Raw genomic sequence first — 18,923 nt, forward strand, 5'->3', positions numbered from 1 at the left:
TTTTATATAAAATAACTAGGATCTGAGCATGATTTGGACAATAGTGATATTGTCCCTATTACATAATTTCTCAAAGAGAAATAGATTAGGTGACAATTATACATTTATAAAAAGGATTTAATTGTAGAATAATTTAAACCGTCACAACTATTATCATAATAGTGACGGAATTTTTTTATTGTCATTACAACTGTTGTGGTATCAATTTTAGGAGTTGTGAGGGTATTAAAACCTTCTTTTCGCATAACCAACTCTCAACATTTTTATCTGGATTTCTATTATAAACCCAAAATTATCTTTTTAAAAGGAATTTTCAAATTTTTTTAGAAGGTGATTTTATAAGTGGCTAATCACATCTAGCTAAATAAATTAGCGGCAAACCTTCTCATATTATTCAATGATTCGTCAATATACTTTTTTAATTATAATGGAAAATTAGTTACAATATTGATATTTAATAAATCTTACTTTGTATAATTTATGATTTTTGATATTTAATGAACCATCCTTAATTTTTACGTAAAAGGTGGAATAATCAAACCATAAATCAAGGCTAAGTTGTCTTGAAATTCATGTGTATTAATGATGGGTTACATTCTTGTTTTAATTTGTGGAATTGGGATCCAATTTTTGTTAATATTTATTAGTTTTGGAATGTTATTGTTTTCTATTCTATTTAATTTCACAATTTTAAAGTCGAATGTTTCTGAACTTTGGGATAATATTTGATTTGGCCCCAAATGTTTTCTTATTTGTTCATATGTGTAATAAATGTTGGAGTGTGGACCCATTTACTTCAAAATTTATAACTTTTTTATCTTTTATATATGATAAAAGATATAAAATGGAAAACCTCAAGAAAGGCCCTTGAATTTTGAATATGCTACATCTTGATCCTTATTTTTGTTTTGCTATTAAATAACGGATTCACTCGTTTAATATCTTTGTTTTTAATTTATCAAAAATTTGGATCATAATTAAATACCTAGATATAAATTTTAATTTACGAATGTAGACAAAACAGATTTAACAAGGTGTCAATTTTGAGCGTCGCGAGGGTGTTAAACACTTTTTTTCATGTAAGTAACATTTTTCTCTTAATTTTTATCCTAGTCTCAAAATTATCTTTTTTAAAAAGAATTTTAAATTTTTTATTAGGAATTGGAGCAACATTGTAAACAATGATAAAGTAATATTATCATATTTATATTTTACATAAGTATTGAATGACTCAAAATTTGCCAAATACAAATTAAAAAGGCAGGGCAGATGGGAACATTGTAAACAATGATAAAGTAATATTATCATATTTATATTTTACATAAGTATTGAATACAGATTACAAAGGCACGGCAGATGGGAAACGAAAAATTTGCCAAATACAGATTAAACAGTAAGGGCAGATGAGATAGGAAACAGCGGCAAGTACCTGGGAAGGTTTTAAGACCACATAACTACCTGTGCTGAAAGCAATCAACATTGCTACCGTTGCATTGCCAAGGATCGTAGAAACATAGAGAGTTCCATATAAAACTATTTGACGATAAAAATTAAATCGAGATAATAGATTATCCAGAACCCCAAAATGGATGGTGAGGGCAGAAACAGAGAAAATAAAGGCCATTGCATTTGTCACAACAAATGCTTTAAACGCTGCCTCATGAATCAAAAGGGGAGTGCCTTGCTGTGACCCTTTTTCACTCTGCAAACCACCTGGAACAGTTATTGCCGCTGCGAATGTGACGGTGGCTATAAGTGCTGCCACTATTAAATGAGCCTCTCTTTTCTTCTCCAAACTTTCTGTAGAAACATTTTGTTTGGGAAAGCGACAAACTGGTTCCTCCGCCACTTGATCATTCCCAATTTCTTCCAACAATTCTTTGATTTGCTTCTGCCATGCCACCCACATTAGCCGGTTGTGTTGTAGGTTTATTAAATATGTTAATTCAAAACTTAAATATTGACAAAACCATAGCCATGGAAATGCCCCACATATATATATACACACCTGTTTATGATGATGTTTCCCAGATCGAAGTGCATTAAAAACTTCTTGAGGTGTCATTCCAAAGGCACCTTCCAACTTTCTTAGATTTCTGAATGATCCATATGCAATCTCACTACTACCAAACTTGAAAAATGAACTCTGTATTAGGGAGGAAAAGCCTCTAAAAGCCAGATAATGAAGTAAACTCAAACCTTTGTTGTCCACTTTTTCACAGCAATCTGGACATAAAGAAAGAATCTTTGAAACTGTTTCAAAATGACCTTGCCTGGCTGCCAAAAGAAGAGGTGTCATCCCCCTCTTTTTATCACCTATATAGGCAGCTGATACATCCCATTTTAACACTTCTTCCACAACTGAGAATCTAGAACCCAAGTGTGCAGCATAATGAAGAGGGTTGTACCCATCTTCATCTCTTTCCTTTGTCAAATTCCCCTTCGTCTTTAATATTACCCTTATTGCCTCTAAATCCAAGCAAAAAAAAAAATTGTCAATCTACCTGTTTATTTATTTCAAAACTTTAATATAAAAAAGGAACTAACTCAACAACATACCTGCATCTCCAGCCATAGCTGCTGCATGCAAAGCTGTTCTGCCGTGGGGGCCGCCATGACCAGTTGATTTGAATTTATCTAATAATAGAGTCAACAAGCGCCCAGATCCTCTCCTCCTAGCTGCTATGTAAAGTGGAGTCTCCTGTTTTTTGTTGGCAGAATACGGAAAATCAGGGTCTTCAAACTCCAACAGTGCTTTCACCACTTCAGCATTGCCACACCCTGCTGCTTCATGTAAAGCCGTGTTGGATTCCTGATCCGTAATCCTCAACATCTCCCTCACTGCATTTACTTGATCCATTCCCAACTTCTCTAAATCTCCATCTCTAGCTTTTGCACAAGATTTGATTAGTAGTTTTACAAAAGCAGAATGTCCATACCTTGCTGCAACGTGCAAAGGAGTTTGACCTTTAGCATTCGTTTGGAGTAGCAGTGACTGACACTTGCTGAGAATTTTTTGGATAAAATCTGATCTCTTTTCTCTTTTTATCATACTAATGGAAATGCTCAAAGGCCGTTAGAGTAATTCATACGGTACGGGGAATAAATTGAATAATGAGGGAACACTGTCAAAACGCCGGACAGCATTACCCTGGCTTGCCAAGATAACATGGAGCAGGTTGTCATGGTTTGGGGTCTTTAGCGACTCAAGTTGAAGCCCCTGCTTATTATTGAATACTTCAATGTTGCCTTCTGCTGCTGCCTTATACAGCGAAGCATCCATATAAGTGATGTTGTCTTCAGGCTCCTCAGGTCCCATTTCGGTTGATCTATTTCTTCCTGGATAACACCAAACAGAATTTAATTAATTAGCTTGAAGCATTCCAAGCTCAAGAAAAAAATACTGCAAATTCAGAAATTTACCGAATGCCTTTCCAGTTAGTTAGTTGCTTGCATATGCCTGCATTCAAGTCACCTACAAATGACAACTATATATAGTTGAACACTTTAGTAATAGTGGCATATTGGGTTGGAAGTGAGGTCAATAAAGTAGGAGTTTTTTATGGTGAAATTTGGTTTTAAGGAAACTGCAAAGAAGGAGAAGAATTAAAGAAAAGAATGGAAGAAGATGGGGTCTACAGCTCTTCGTGGTCAAGTTAATGCTGCCCTATGTTCATTTTCTATTCCAAGACAGTGTTTGGTAGCTCAGAAAACTGTTACACACTAAATTTTGGTCATGTTAGTTATTTTTGAGTCATTTAGAATAAACCTTAGATTTTCTTTTCACGCTTACAACAAAGAAAATCCCTAAGACCAAAATGATTTACAACATTTTCAACAAAACAAATGATAAATTAGATTAAGTTTTTATTTGTGTTTTTCTTTGAAGTTTTTCTTTAAAGAGAAAATTGAGTATTAATATATTTATACATATTTTTATATTTTTTATGCATTTTATAATTTTGTATATATTTTTATCGAAAAAAGCTTTTAAATATTTGTTTTAAGTTTTATTTTAAATTTTTAAGAATCAAGATTACATAATCTATAAAGTTAAGGGCTAGATTTTTTTTAGATTTTTATTTTTAGAATTAGGACTAAATTAATAGAATATATAGCATTGAAGGGCTAATTTTATTATTGAGCCACTAAAAAAAGGATGCGTCGGCATTCTATTAATGATTCTTGCAACAAGACACAATTAAGGAGTATATGAAAGAATTCAATGAATTGATGCTCCAAATCACGGATTTGAATGAGAAGGTGGGCATTATTCTTTTTCATCGTCGATGATTTGAAGTCGTGGGTTAAACAGGAATTGGAACGTCGAGGGGTCCAAGAACTATCCAAAGCTATGATCATGGTAGAGTCCTTAATCAAACTTATTCCGAGAAATGACAAGTTCGAATCTTCCAAACCCAAGGACAAGGGCAATGGTTAGAGAAATGAAGGACATATTAAGAATAGCAACAAATATGGTGGTAAAGGGAAACCACATAATGGGAAGTGGAAGCCCAATAACAAATCGAAGAGGCTAATGAAATGTTTCTGTCAAAATAGAATGTCGATAATGGTAAGAAAAGAGAGAAAAATAGAACACACAGATTTTATGTGGAAACCCTTTCAGGAAAAAACCACGAGCAAAGGAGAATAAAATTTACTATGTCGAATTTGGATAATTACAAGGAGTATAGACTGCATCTATTTATAGGTTTTAGAAAACCTTATTCTAATCAACATCTAATAGAAGTAATGCAGTAAGGTTGAAACACCTTATTCAAATCAATATCAAACAAAGGAATTAAACTTCTAAATGGATTCTTCTTGTACAGCCTGTACCGTACCTCAACCTTCTCCCTCATGGATCCCCCTATCTTGCCACTTGTATTTTATTTTAATAAGAATTTGGTTCACAACTCTAACAATTTCTTTTATGATGGTTCACATATAGTGAGGGATTGTCCAAAAAAATCTGTGATTTCTGTCATCAAAGGTGATGATGAGCTAAAGAAAGCATTGATGAGGTTTGGTTTGATCTTGAGTTCTGTCAAAGCCTAGAGGGTCAAAGAAAAGGAGAAGAAACTAGTAAAGTGCTTCTTATGTTATGGTCCACATAGAATGCGAAACTGTCCGCGACCAGCAAATAAGATGAAGCGGAACCAGTTAGTGAGGTTTCAAAGCTTGGATCAATGATACTCAATTTTGTGAAAGTGGATAGGGATTGCAAGCAGAAAGAGTTGATGCATGTGGATGTAAACATAGCATGCCAAAGAAAGAGTGCTCTTGTTAATGTTGAAACCACTTTTTTTGAAAATCAAAAAAATTTTAGTTGTCGACTTAAAAATGAAAATTTGGAGTTGCCACCGATCTTTTATTGAGGTGTGATCGGCTCACCTTAAAAATGATTTTGGTCTGCAGAATTTGAGAAAACAGGTTCAGGAGTCGGTTACGTACGAGGAAGGGTTAGCACCCTCATAGCGCCCAAAATTGGTACCGAATTGATTAATTAATGTCTTAATGCCAAATGTTTGAAAAGATTTTAAAATACGATCCTTTGAAAAGAAAATTTGAATAAAATGAATAGGATGATGAGGCTCACTCATTTCAAAGAGTGCATTTAAATCGTCAAAATTAAGTTCATCTTTTGACTTTTAAAACCTATGGATTTTGAGAAGGATATCTGATTATTTGGGTCAAATGAGAAAATCAAAACCCAGTAAGTTAGGGTTCGATTTCACAAAATTCCTAAATATCGAATATTGTATTTATTTTCATTTGTTAGAAGAATCTTCGTTTCGAGAAAACAACATGTCATATCCAATGCGTTAAGACACAACGTATCGAATTCCCGAGAATGAGCATTTTATTTGTGTGTTAATTAAAAAGGATACTCGGTTTCTTAGATTCAACGAGGAAGATTGGAATCCAGTAAGTTAGAACACAATCTTTTCGAGGATCTCAGATTTCGAGTGTCGCGTTATTTATGAAAAACTTTTTGAATAAAAATTGCTCTCGACACTTGAATGATATCAAACGTAATCTTTAATGTAGCACGATTGAATGGTAACGTATGAGATAATTGGTAATCCAAACACACACTAAAAAATAATGACCAAGCAATAGATAAATGTTAACAAGAATAGCAACAATAATTTTAATCCTATTATGCAAACTTCAATATTACCAATTAAACATCAAATGAATTAATAATCGATTTTAAAATGTATACTAAGAAAACAATGGCAACAAGAGAAATCACAATCAACAAATTATACATGCCAAAGTCTTAAAATGAACAATATATATATACACCAATACATAATATTTTTCTTTTAAAATAATGCCTAATAAATCTGAAATAATAAAACATAATGAATTTAAAATAAATATATAATAAATCTAAGCTAATAATACATAAAATTTATGATGCTAATAATATATTGTAATTTAAAATAATCCATAATGAAATTTAACGCTAATATATATGATTGTATATACGAAAAAATTTTAAAGTGTAGTACGTAAAGTAATATATACATATATATAAATAGATAAATAAAATATAAATAACATAATTACAATATCAATAAGGCTAGTGCGGCGACAATGATAATAATAATAAAGAAGATTAAACTAATTAATAAAAAAAACAAAGAGGATTAAATTGAGTTTTAAACAAAATTAAAAGGGAAAAATGAGAATAAAACAAAACAGAGGGCCAAAATATAATGCGTGAATTACTTGGGGGACCAAGCGGGAAATACTCCCTTCCCTCAAAACGCGGCGTTTAGATCAAGACTGAATTAAAACAAATTCAAAATTCATGCGGGAAATTTACAAAAAAAAAAACAAAAATGAAATTAAAAGGATGGAGTAAAATGGAGGAATCAAATGCGCAAATAAACCACACAACAAAAATGCGAGGATCCTCCTCGGGTCGGGTCACCATGCTAACCATAAACCACCAAACGGCGTCGTTTTGGAGCCATTGGGACCGGGCTTAAATGACGTCGTTTTTTTAGACTATATAATGACCACTTCAAACCCTAAATCAGAAACCCCTTGCCATTTTCAAAACTCACACCGCAAAACCTATGTCTCTCTTCGTCGTTCGAACCCCTTTCGACTCCAATTTAGACGGAATGAATAGGAACTCCGACGACGCCTACAATGGTAAGATCCTCTCTCTTTCTCTCTTTTCGGATTTCGTAGAAGAGCAAAAATGATTTGCATTATATCAGAAAATGAAATTTGCCATTACTCTTTTAAAAATTGATCTATTATTATTTTTTTGTTCATAATAGAAAAAAAATCAAAGAAATAAAAGAAGAAGAGAAAAAAGAAAAAGGAAATCAGAGAATCACCTTCAAAAACTCAAAAAAAATTTGTTTTTGATTCTTTTGTATTGATATTGTGTGTAGAGAGTTTATAGATTCTTAAATCGGCCTTTATAGCCGAAAATGAAAAAATAAAATAAAATCACAAATAAAAGGAAATGCATATCTTTCTTAATATTTTTTTGTCCTTTTTTGTTGTTATCCTGTGCTCCTTGTTGTTTGTTGCAGGTAAAAACCACCGTACGGAGGAGCTGTTCGTGGGGTGACGTGGAAAGGCTGGAGCCGCGCTTGTGGGGAAACGGCGCTGGGAGCTTCTAGGGTTCCCTGCTTCTGATTTTTATTTTGGGCTGCGTTGTGATTGGGCTAGGGTTTAGGGCCATTTGTAATTGGGTTTAGCTGTTGGGCCATACGGGTCTGTTATAGGTATTTGGGCTTTAATTATGGACTGATGGACTTTTAATAATTTTTTACTGGTTTTTATTATCTATACTGGGTCGGGCAATATTGGTCCATTATAGTTAATATGAGCACATTAGACTTATTCATATTGTAGAAAGCTGTGGGTAAACTTGGTCTCTCAATTAAAAAATGAATAAGAAATCAAGACGGTAAATTCTAAAGAGGTCTCAACTATAGAAGTAGCATAAGAAGTTAAGCTATAAACCGGTCAATGAAAAGGCAAGAAAGACTTTGAGGTAATTCACTTAGATGATTAGGACTTTGTACTTGGCTTGAATTTCCTTAACCGAATTAATGCTTTATTGGTTCCTTTTGTTGATTGTATATGTATCTTGGATACTCGACATTAATAATGCATTGTGTTGGTGAGTTGAGTCGTAAGGGGTGAAATCAAGATATCGTCGGCAATCTAGCTAGTCGAAGATGTTCATTGTGGGAAAAACATCGACTTGGTAGATCAGAGTGCTAAGAAGACCCCTTTAGAAATGCTAAAGGTGCGGCAAACCGATGGGAAGTTTGTTAAGTTACCAATGGAGCTACCACTTATGAAAAAGATAGGTTATGTATCAAATTTTGGAAGAAAAGTAGTGATGTAAACTGGGCAACTAAATTGAGTAAATTCTACGGGCGAGGTACACCTCAAACACTTATCTAGTGTTTTACATTATGACTTATTGTTGGATTGGCAAAGACACAGAGGGCGTTTTAATGTTCTGAAATGGGTAAGCCAAGGGGCTTAAAAACCAAAATTAGCGGCAATACTCAAGGTTAAATCGGTGTTTAATGTTGGTGTGTTGAATCTTGTTTTTGAGGATTAAGGGGATCTCGATTGAGACAAGTCACAATAGGGACAAGTAAAAGCGGTGACCTCTTACGACCGAGATGTACAAGAGAGAAATACAGTTCGAGTTAGGCGACGGTGGAGATATAAGTCAAGGCAAATATTCTGAGGGGCGAAACTATGCGATAAAGAGACTAGTTGGGAATTAGCCAAGGCATTGAGGCAGTTCTAAGACGAGTCAAAGCAATATCATTCTGAGGATATGACGAGGGTGTTGCGAAAAATGGGTGGAGGAGAATGTCACGGGACGCAAATCAAAGCCCATGACTATTGCACACAAAACACCTCATAGACGTCAACTGATTAAATGAGGCTCATTTAACTAATTTAAACTGACCTGATACATGGAACACATGGAGAAACTCATCTATTTAAAGCCTTGGTGGCCCAGTAAAATACTCCAATGAAACTAGAGTTACCATGGTAATTATTGTAAATCTTAAGGGATAAAGATTAGTAGAGTTTAAATCCCTTAGGACTCTTATCTTGTGGGTAGACACTAATCTCAGTCATTAATGTAATTCAATTTGTACCGTTGGATCTAGGGGAGTTCAACTATAAATAGAGATTTTCTATTCTTGAGTTAAATAATACTTTTGAGAGCATTTACTCAAACACTTGGTATACTATTTTTTTTTAAATAATACTTTTGAGAGTATTTACTCAAACACTTGGTATGCACTAATTTTTTTGTGCGTGTGTGGCTTCTTTTTTTTTCAAGTTTGCTTCTACTTTACTTTCGGTGCCTTAAAGAATTTTTGCAAAAAATTTTATTTTTCAAGAGTAAAATTGACTTAGGCAAATTTGAACTCAAGAAATCGCCTTAAGAAAATTTCCAATAGGAGCTCATTTGGAAATTTTTTAGTTAAATTGATTTTTTAATCTAATTTTATAATTGAACTAATTTTTCTGGTTTGGGTTTTGAATTAAAATTAAATGTCTGAATTTAGAAAGAGGGTTAAATTGAATTTCTTTCCAAATTTTTGAGGATCAAAATTGAGTTTTACTCGTAAAATTCTGATTAAATCACGGGTCAAATGGAATAGAGTGTTGAATGTTGGCTGTAAAATTTATGTTGGTAAATTCTTTTTGAAAATTTATTCTTTTATAAAAGAGATGGCTATCAACTTCGTCAAAAAGTGATATCTCACAAACACATGATGAGATTTCTAAAAAAAATGTGTTACCTTTGAAAAGTACACCTTATCCCTCAAAAGGTTTAATAAAAAAAAAGTATAATCATAAATTTACTCATAATATTTATATCTTTTATCTATTTATTTTTAGTTAAATTTAACTATTAACTTTTTAAAAATCAAATCATTTTATTAACATAATACTATTTATCTTTTATAATACATTAAAAATAATTTAAAATTGTAAAACTTAAAAATTATAAAAAATTCAAATTTCAAAAGATTAGCATAAAGTGTATGTGAATTTTCACATAGACTACCATATTTAAAATTTAACATTTTAATGTAAAAACAGCAATTAAATTCTTTTTAAAAGTGGATGGCCAAATTTTACTCTTTTTAAAAGATTGACTGCTAAATTTAACTAAAAAAATAATTATCAAATTGACGAAAATAAATAAACATTTAAAATTTTGGTGTTAAATTTTAACATGAGGAGCATACTATCAAATAACATCAGAGAGCGGCTCGATAGGGGAGTGGCGAATCTAGCCTAGTCTGAGAAGTTTCCATCTTACGAGCTCACTCATGTTGATAATACAATTTCTGATCATTGTCCTTTGTTGTTGGATACGAATTTTTCAACTAAATCAGGTAATTTCTCTAATCCAGGCAGATTATTTTGTTTTGAAAAGGCCTGGCTCCTAGAAGATTCCTGTTATGAGCAAGTCAAAACTTTGTGGAAATCCAACAAAAATGTGGCAGTGCCTGAAAGGTTAACTATGGTAGAGGAGGGTCTCAGAGAGTGGGCAAGTTGTTTGAAGAAGGAGAGGGGTGCGATTATGGAGGAGTTAAGAGGGCGTCTGAATAAATTGACTGCAGAAGATCCATCAGATGAGATTATTGAAGCTATGATTCATACTAAATTAGAATTGAATCTTGAGATTGATAAGGACGAACTTCATTAGGAGCAAAGGGCAAGAGCGAATTGGCTAAGGTATGGGGACCGAAATACCAGCTTTTTTCATAATTTTGCGTCGAGTAGGCGTCGTAAAAATAGGATTGTTGGCCTAAAGGATGAAGATGGGTCAATGAAGGAGATGGAAGAGGCTTTTATGTGTATTGCTACTAACTATTTCAGAGGATTGTTTTCAAGTGAGGGTTGCAGGGGGACTCGAAAAATCTTTGAAGGGGTGCAGAAAACAATAACGGAGGAGATGAATTGCATGTTGCTAAAAACTTTCCAAGATGAAGAAGTTGGTAGGGTGGTTAAGGAGTTGGGGTGAGTGTAAGTGAGGATATTACAAAATTTTCCCTTAGAGTGCTTAATAGAGAGCTTCCGTTAAATGAGGTAAATTTTACAACTATTGTTTTAATTCCCAAAGTTTCAACGCCAGATTGTATGACATCTTTTCAGCCCATAAGTTTATGTACGGTGCTTTACAAGATTATTGCGAAAATTATCGCAAATAGATTTAAAAAGGTGTTAGATGGTTGTATTGATAAAGCCCAAGGGGCGTTTGTTCCTGGCCGGCTTATTATGGATAATATTCTTGTGGCCTATGAAATTTTTCACACATTAAAAAACAAAAGGAAAGGGAAGAATGCCTCTTTTGCATTAAAGTTGGACATGAGTAAAACATATGACAGGGTTGAGTGGGGGTTTATTACTGGTATGATAAGGAGTAGGGGTTCGATGAAAAATGGGTAGAGTTGATTTACCACTATATCTCTTCGGTCTCGTATGCGATTACAGTTAATGGAAGTTTGAGTGAGCCTTTCCAACCAAAATGTGGTCTTAGACAAGGGGATCCATTGAGTCCCTATCTGTTTCTCATTTGCACTGAAGGATTCTCAATAATCCTTAAACTAGCAAAGCGAGATGGGCTAATAAAGGGAGTTTAAGTTTGTCGGGGAAGCCCGAGGGTAACCCATTTGTTTTTTGCTAATGATAGCATTATTTTTTGTGAAGCAAATGAGAATGGTTGTAGGTTAATGAAAGGTTTTCTTGATGATTATGAGAAAGCGTCAGGTTACTGCAAGGGGCTGGAAACAAGATTCATACACGTCCCATTGATGATTCAGTCCAAACAGTGGATCAGTTAATCGATCAGGATAAACAAATGTGGAACGAAGAGATAATTACTAGGATTTTTTCTGCTAAAGATGTGGAGGTGATTAGATGCATTCCTCTATGCAAAGTTGAATGTGCAGACTGTCAGGTGTGGCGGGGGGAGAAAACAGGTCAGTATACTGTACGTAGTGGTTACAAAGAGCTCATGATTCAAAATGATAACACAGAAATTTCAGATGATACACAAATGATCTATAAAAAATTGTGGTCACTATCTATACCTGCTAAGATTAAGCTAACGATGTGGAGAGCCTTAAGAGGTTTTTTGCCTACAGGGCAGACGCTCTTTAATAGAAGGATTCGAAATTCTGCAACCTAAGACCAAAATGATTTACCACATTTTCGGTAAAAGATCAAGTTTTTAAGAGAAAATTGAGTATTCATTTATTTATAAATATTTTTATATGAATTTTATAATTTTTATAATTTTATATGTATTTTTAAAGTTTACTAATATATATACACGCACGTGCTTAAAAGAAGTTAAAAATATTATAGTTCAAAATATATATTAGTTTAATAGAAAATAAATTGTATTAAATAAATTTATCTATTACGTAGATTATCAATTTCATTTAGATGTATTTTAAATAATTTCTTTTATTATTTATAATATTTTATCTTTCAACAAGACGTTAAACATGATTAAGTATTCAAATTCACATTTTTTTAATTATTATAATAAAAAATTTAATTATAAAAAATTATAAACACTTACGGCTTATTTAGTTGAATGGAATGAGCCATTCATTTAGGCCTGGTTCAATAGGCTCAGTACAACGCAATGTTTGATTCATTGTAATATATTATTACAGTCGAGCTTATTTAGCTCTCTATCCCTTAAAATTACCGGGTGCCATTTATTGCTCCAACCACTTAATTACAATTAAAGGCATTGAATAATAAAGAAAAAAAAATCATAACCTACCATCAGTGTCCTTTTTATATCTTCCATTTTTCTTATCAGATCTTCAATCTTTACCATTTTCTTTTAAAATGAAGATCTGGGTATTATTCATTTTGTGATTTGGTGTTTGATTTTCACTTTCTTTTAATTTTGGGTATTGTTTTTTAGGTTTTTTTTTTGTGCTTGAATTTATTTGGAGGAAAAATATGTAATTTTGAGTAACTTTTAGCTTGAAAATATCTACTTGTTTATGTATATGTTAATGATGTATTTCGACACTATTATTGCTTTGTGCTAACTTTATACTTTTACTTTAAACAAAACGATAATCTCTGGTTGAAATTTGAGTTTAAGCAAACTGTAAAGAAAATACTTGGCAAAGAAGGAGAAGAAATGAAGAAAAAGAATGGAAGAAAACGGGGTGTACAGCTCCTTATGGTGAAGTCAATGCTGCCCTATGTTGTTTATTAGGCCATAATCAAATTTAAGAGCTGGTGCTTAGCAGCTATAAGCCTTTGTTCTGCTTTCTTAATTTCTCAAAACATCAACAATTAATGACTAAATTAAACGTTTTAAATGGCACTAAGAAAAAGTTGCTAAAGATGGTTAAAATACTAAAAATTGTTGAAAAGTAGATGCATCAAATCCATCATTTTTGAACATGCTTTACAGATAATGCGGACAAGCGCATGCTTCCACCAAATTAATTTCGCATAATGCAAATTTTAACTTTCAATGGTTTTATTTTTTAAGTTTAAACGCTAAATTTGACTTAAAAATAAAGATTAAATTAAAGTTGAATTTATCATTATACCTAAAAAATAATCTAATTTTTTAAGATTTATTTACTAAATAAAATTTACATGAAAGATATTAATGATGTAATTGATACTATTATTGCCTTTGTGCTTTATTAAATTTATACATTAAACAAAACGACAATCTGTGGTTAGAGGTGAGGTCAATAAAGTAGGAGTTTTTTATGGTTAAATTTGGTTTTAAGGAAACTGCAAAGAAGGAGAAGAATTAAAGAAAAGAATGGAAGAAAATGGGGTGGAAAGCTCTTTATGGTTAATTGAACATTATATATAATTGAACACTTAAGTATTAGTAATATATAGGGTTTGAGGTCAGGTCAATAAAGTAGGATTTTTATGGTGAAACTTGGTTTCAAGGAAACTGCAAAGAAGGAGAAGAATTGAAGAAAATGAGGTCTACAGCTCTTTGTGGTGAAGTCAACGATGCCCTATGTTGTTTATTAGGCCATAATCAAATTTAAGTGCTGGTGCTTAGCAGCTATAAGCCTTTGTGGACAAGGTAGCCTTGAATTCCTTGCAGTGCGACATATATATTTTGATTACTTCCTATGCTGCTCAAATTGCCTGCCATCTACAGCCATAACTGCTGCAAGCAAAGTTGTTCTACCATGGCCATGGGGGTCTCCATGATCTCTTCCTTTTATTGTCTTTCGGACAGCATGAGTAGTTTGTAGTAAAAATTGATTATCTCTACTTAGAAAACAGAGTTAACTTCCGTTCATCTCGTTACAAAAAATTCGATTTCACCACTTCGACATTGCCACACCCTGCTGCTTCATGTAAAGTTGTGTTGGATTCCTGATCCCTAATCCTCAGCATCGCCCTCACTGCATTTACTTGATCCATTCCCAGCCTCTCTAAATCTCCATCTGTAGCTTTTGCACAAGACTTGATTAGAAGTTTCACAATAGCAGAATGCGCATACCTTGCTGCAACGTGCAAAGGAGTTTGACCTTTACCATTCGTTTGGAGTAGCAGTGACAGACAATTGCTGAGAATTTGTTCGATAACATGGAGCACGTTGTCATGGTTTGGGGTCTTCAGCGACTCAAGTTCAGGCCTCCGGTAATTATTGAAATCTTCAATTTTACCTTCTGCTGCAGCTTTATACAATGAAACGTCCATGTAAGTAATGTTGTTTGCAGGATTCTTAGGTTGCACAGCTTTCTTCCTTGATAACACCAATTAATTAATTAGCTTGGAATATTCAAAGATAAAAAGGAAAATTATATATTACAAATTAAATGCCTAATTACTTATTTCAAGTCACCTAGTGGCTTATCAAGACAAGTGACACACATTTATATATATATAATTTATAATTTCAACACTTTATCAATATATAATAACGAAAATATAATCTTAACTCGAATGAAGCAATATTTAAAATTCTTATAAAATATATATTTGGCATGAATTTAAACCATGTTAATCCTATTCTTAAACACTTTAGCATAACATAACAAAAGCGCCATGGCATGCATAATTCATTCCTTGAACACTTTAGCTTAATACTTTATTTCATTTAAAAAAAAACAACATTCTACCTACTCTAAGCCTAAAACCTATAGATTTATAGAATTCTATATCACAACATAAACACTTTATAGAGCATAGCAATACCTAAATCAAATATATTATAAACACTTGGAAGGCCTAGGTTAGGAATGATTATCAAAAGTGTTTTTGGGATTCAGTTTTTTCAAAATTATTTTTAAACTAATTTTTATTTGGAGAAAACACTTTTCTTTAAAAAGATAACTTATTTAGAAATATTTTTACCCGATAAAGATGCTCTCGAGATGCAGCAAGTGTAATACTAATAAAACATATTAATAATTTTTAAGATTAAAAATATTAATAATTTTATGTAATTGATTATTTAAATTAGTTTTTAAAGCATGTAAACATCAATAAAAATTAACATCTTTGGATTTAATAAAACTTTAAACCATTCTAATTACATCTTAAAATTATTAAGGTTATATAAATTAGGTCCTTCCGTTACTAAAATTGTTAATTTAATCATTAAATGACACGTAGGATCTTATGTGACATAATTTAAAATAAAAATTTTAAGAAAAATATTTTAAAATAGATGTTTTATCATTCACTTGTTTTGAGATTTCAAGTTTATATAGAAGTTTTATCATTCGCTTGTTTTTCTTTTCAATTTTACTTTATTTGTAATTTTCACTTTTAAAAAGTATGCGATAATATTCCATTTCTTTAAAGTTGTTAGTTTTAAATTTATCTACATAAAATTTTTCAGTTAAATTAATGATTTTAATAACAAAATAACCCTACTAATATAACATCCATAGTTTAAAACGTAAAGGAACGTTTTAAGATTTAAACACTAAATTAAAATGGGGATGCAATGAAAAATGAAATACTAATTTTATTTTAATTTAGAAAAATAAACAACTTAAAACAGCCAAAGATGAGATAGGATCAACCATTTATCATCAGCCTAAATACAAATGAACCTTAATAGCCAACAAAAACACACAAATGAGCCCAAAATACAACAACGAATGTACGAGAATCGAAGCCCCACTGGTCTTAAAGTTGCCGAACTCTACGCACCTGTGGTGGCCGGGAACTTGAAACAACAACCCCGGCGTTAGCAGCACGAAAAGAACCAACGCCACGATAATTGGACCCCAGTCCGACATCGTTTTCCGATAAGGTTTGCAAGGGCAACTAGGCAACTGTGATTTATTGATGGAGTATTTGAATCTATGGAGTTTTTTATACGCAAATGAAAGAGAAGATAAAGTGAAAGAGAGTGTGGGGCGGCGTTTAAGCGATGAAGGCATTTTGGATTCATTGCCACCGCCATTGGAATAACTTCATTCTCATGCCTACACTCTCTTAAGATTTCTTTTTGGATCAATTTTAAATAGATTAATTGGGGTTTGATTTATTTGGATATGTTTAAATTTCTTGAATTATTTCGGTTTTAGATTTTGTGTATTTGTTTATTGGATTTTTCAGGTTGAGTCATATTTCGAGTTTATGTTTTTGTAGGTTTCTTGTTTCAATGTTTCAAAAATTGGATTGGTGGTCGAATAATCAAACTACCTATTCTTAGTTCAACTAGTACAACATCCTATCCAACAATAATTAAATAGAAGTTAAAAATTCATTTAAAATAAATATTAAAAATTTATAAACCAATTTTTTCATTTGAAAAACAGGAATCGACTTTGAAAATGAAAATGGAGTCGCCACCAATCCTTTTTTGAGGTGTGATCGGGTCACCTTGAGATTTTAATAAAACATATTGATTTATTAAAATAACAATTTTGGTCCTTAAATTTTGAGAAAATAGGTTTGAAAGTCGGTTACACACGAGGAAGGGTTAGCACCCTCGCAACGCCCAAAAATTGGTACCGAATTGATTGTTTAATGTCTGAGTGTTGAAAATTGTAATGCCTAAATTCAAGGTTATCGGAACAGTGATTTCGTAGCCACAAATCCGATTTAAAGAGAAATTAATTTTAATATTTTTGCATGAATATTGATATGATAGGAAAATCGTATGAAAATATCGATAGAAAAATTTTACTGATTTAGTGGTTAGTTAGAAAAAGAAATTATTGAAGAAATTGGGTAAAAACAAGGTATCGAGACATTGATCTCGTAAAACCAAGTCGGAAATATTTTTATAAATATTTATGAAGTGTTAGTATTATGGTATTAAAATTTCGTTAGAAAATTTCTACGTTTGGGTAGTTAATTAAGTGAAAAGAACTAAATTGAAAAGGGTGTAAAAGTTACTAGAAGGATTAAATAGCTCAATTGTTAAATGAGGAGGCACATAAATTGCAAATAAGCCCAAAAGGAGATATTTCGGGGAGCATAAGCTGAGAAAAATCTGGAGAATTGGTGAAATAATGGCAAAATGAGAAAATAACAAAATTTACTAAAATAAAAATGGGACCAACTTGTGATATCTAGAATTCTCTTCATATTTTCTTCATTATCATCAGCCAAAAACGTCCTAAGGGTTTATTCAAGCTGGTATTTCATAATTTTTGCACCAAGCGAGTTAATCCTTGCCTTTTTCTTGTAATTTTTGTGTTTCTAAGACTTTTACAACTAGGTCCTATTACTAAATTTATTAGTTTTTGATTTTATGAATGAAATTGAAAGTTTATATGAATATGTGCTGGAATTTTATGATGAAATAGCATGAAATTGAAGCTTTAATTTGTTTATGAGATGATTTTATTAGGTAATTTCAATAGAAATTGATTTGTATGACCTAATTGTGAAAAAAGTTTGGAATCAAAGTCTAGTGCTAAAATTCTGATTTCCAAAGGTTTTAAAGTAGTTAAAGTGATATAATAAAGTGTTAATTGAGAAAAATCATCTCAATTGAGAGGTTAATTGAGTAGGGACGAAATTATCTTTTATTGAAAGCTTAGGGAAAAATGGTAATTAACATCATGCAATAAAACAGTTTTGGATAGCAGCAGTAGGTTAACTTTGAAAAATTACCATAAATTGTAGAAATTTAATTAGAGGATTAATAAAATATTAAATTAAATCTTATTGAGTCTAGTTTCTCATAGAAGAAACGATGTAAGCAATGGAATTGTAAATCATGAGATATAATAGGTTTTGTGAGACAATGTCAGAATGATTTCGGGTTCCCCTGTTCTGACTTTGGAAAATCATCAAAAATTGGAGAAAAATAATTATGGGATTAAACTTATATGTTTAAAATCCTTAATGAGTCTATTTTCAAAAAGAATAAACGAGAACATCATCTAAATCCTGTACAAGGAGATAATTAATTTTTAGTGAAGAAATGTCGAAACTGTCAGACAGCAGAATAGTGATGAATTTAAAGAATAAATTGTACTTATTGGATAAACCAAAAATTCTAAAAATTTTATGGTAAGAATATATGTGAGTCTAGTTTCAGGGAAAATTAGCGGATCTTAATTTTGAGTTCCGTAGCTCAAGATATAAATAATTTAGTGACTATGACTCAATGAGACAGCTTTGAATGAACTATAAATAATAATGGAATTATAGAGAATGTTACATATGAACACGAAATGTATTAGATTAATCATTAAATTTATTTATTTAGATCCAGAAAATTCAAATACGAAGCTAGATCGAGGAAAAGAAAAAGTTCGAAATTAGTAGATTTTTGTTTACGAACAAGTATCGAGGTAAGTTCATGTAACTTGAATTATATTCTTAAATGCTTGACATATATTTTTCTTGATATGAATATGATTTGGATGTTTATTGTATGATAATTGATG

General features: G+C 31.9%; 2 protein-coding genes across 3 annotated transcripts; both read right to left on the reverse strand.

The window, feature by feature from the left end:
* Positions 1-1,270: 1,270 nt before the first annotated feature.
* Positions 1,271-3,454, reverse strand: LOC105779162 (ankyrin repeat-containing protein ITN1). Of its 2 annotated transcripts, XM_052629050.1 has the most exons (4): positions 3,424-3,454; positions 2,560-3,339; positions 2,009-2,469; positions 1,271-1,891 (listed from the first exon to the last, which is right to left on the reverse strand). In XM_052629050.1, exons 2-4 carry the CDS (start codon positions 3,050-3,052, stop codon positions 1,340-1,342), a joined length of 1,506 nt encoding a protein of 501 aa, XP_052485010.1. In that variant the 5' UTR covers positions 3,053-3,339; positions 3,424-3,454; the 3' UTR covers positions 1,271-1,339. The 2 variants fall into 2 exon arrangements, with proteins under 2 accessions (XP_052485010.1, XP_052485009.1); XM_052629049.1 differs by having other exon boundaries at positions 1,271-2,469.
* Positions 3,455-16,010: 12,556 nt separating this feature from the next.
* On the reverse strand, positions 16,011-16,312 carry LOC105779355 (uncharacterized). Its single transcript, XM_012603110.2, has one exon. It carries the CDS (start codon positions 16,308-16,310, stop codon positions 16,101-16,103), a length of 210 nt encoding a protein of 69 aa, XP_012458564.2. The 5' UTR covers positions 16,311-16,312; the 3' UTR covers positions 16,011-16,100.
* Positions 16,313-18,923: the final 2,611 nt, after the last annotated feature.

The sequence above is a fragment of the Gossypium raimondii genome, chromosome 4, assembly GCF_025698545.1.
Source record: "Gossypium raimondii isolate GPD5lz chromosome 4, ASM2569854v1, whole genome shotgun sequence".
In the NCBI taxonomy this organism is placed as follows: domain Eukaryota; kingdom Viridiplantae; phylum Streptophyta; class Magnoliopsida; order Malvales; family Malvaceae; genus Gossypium; species Gossypium raimondii.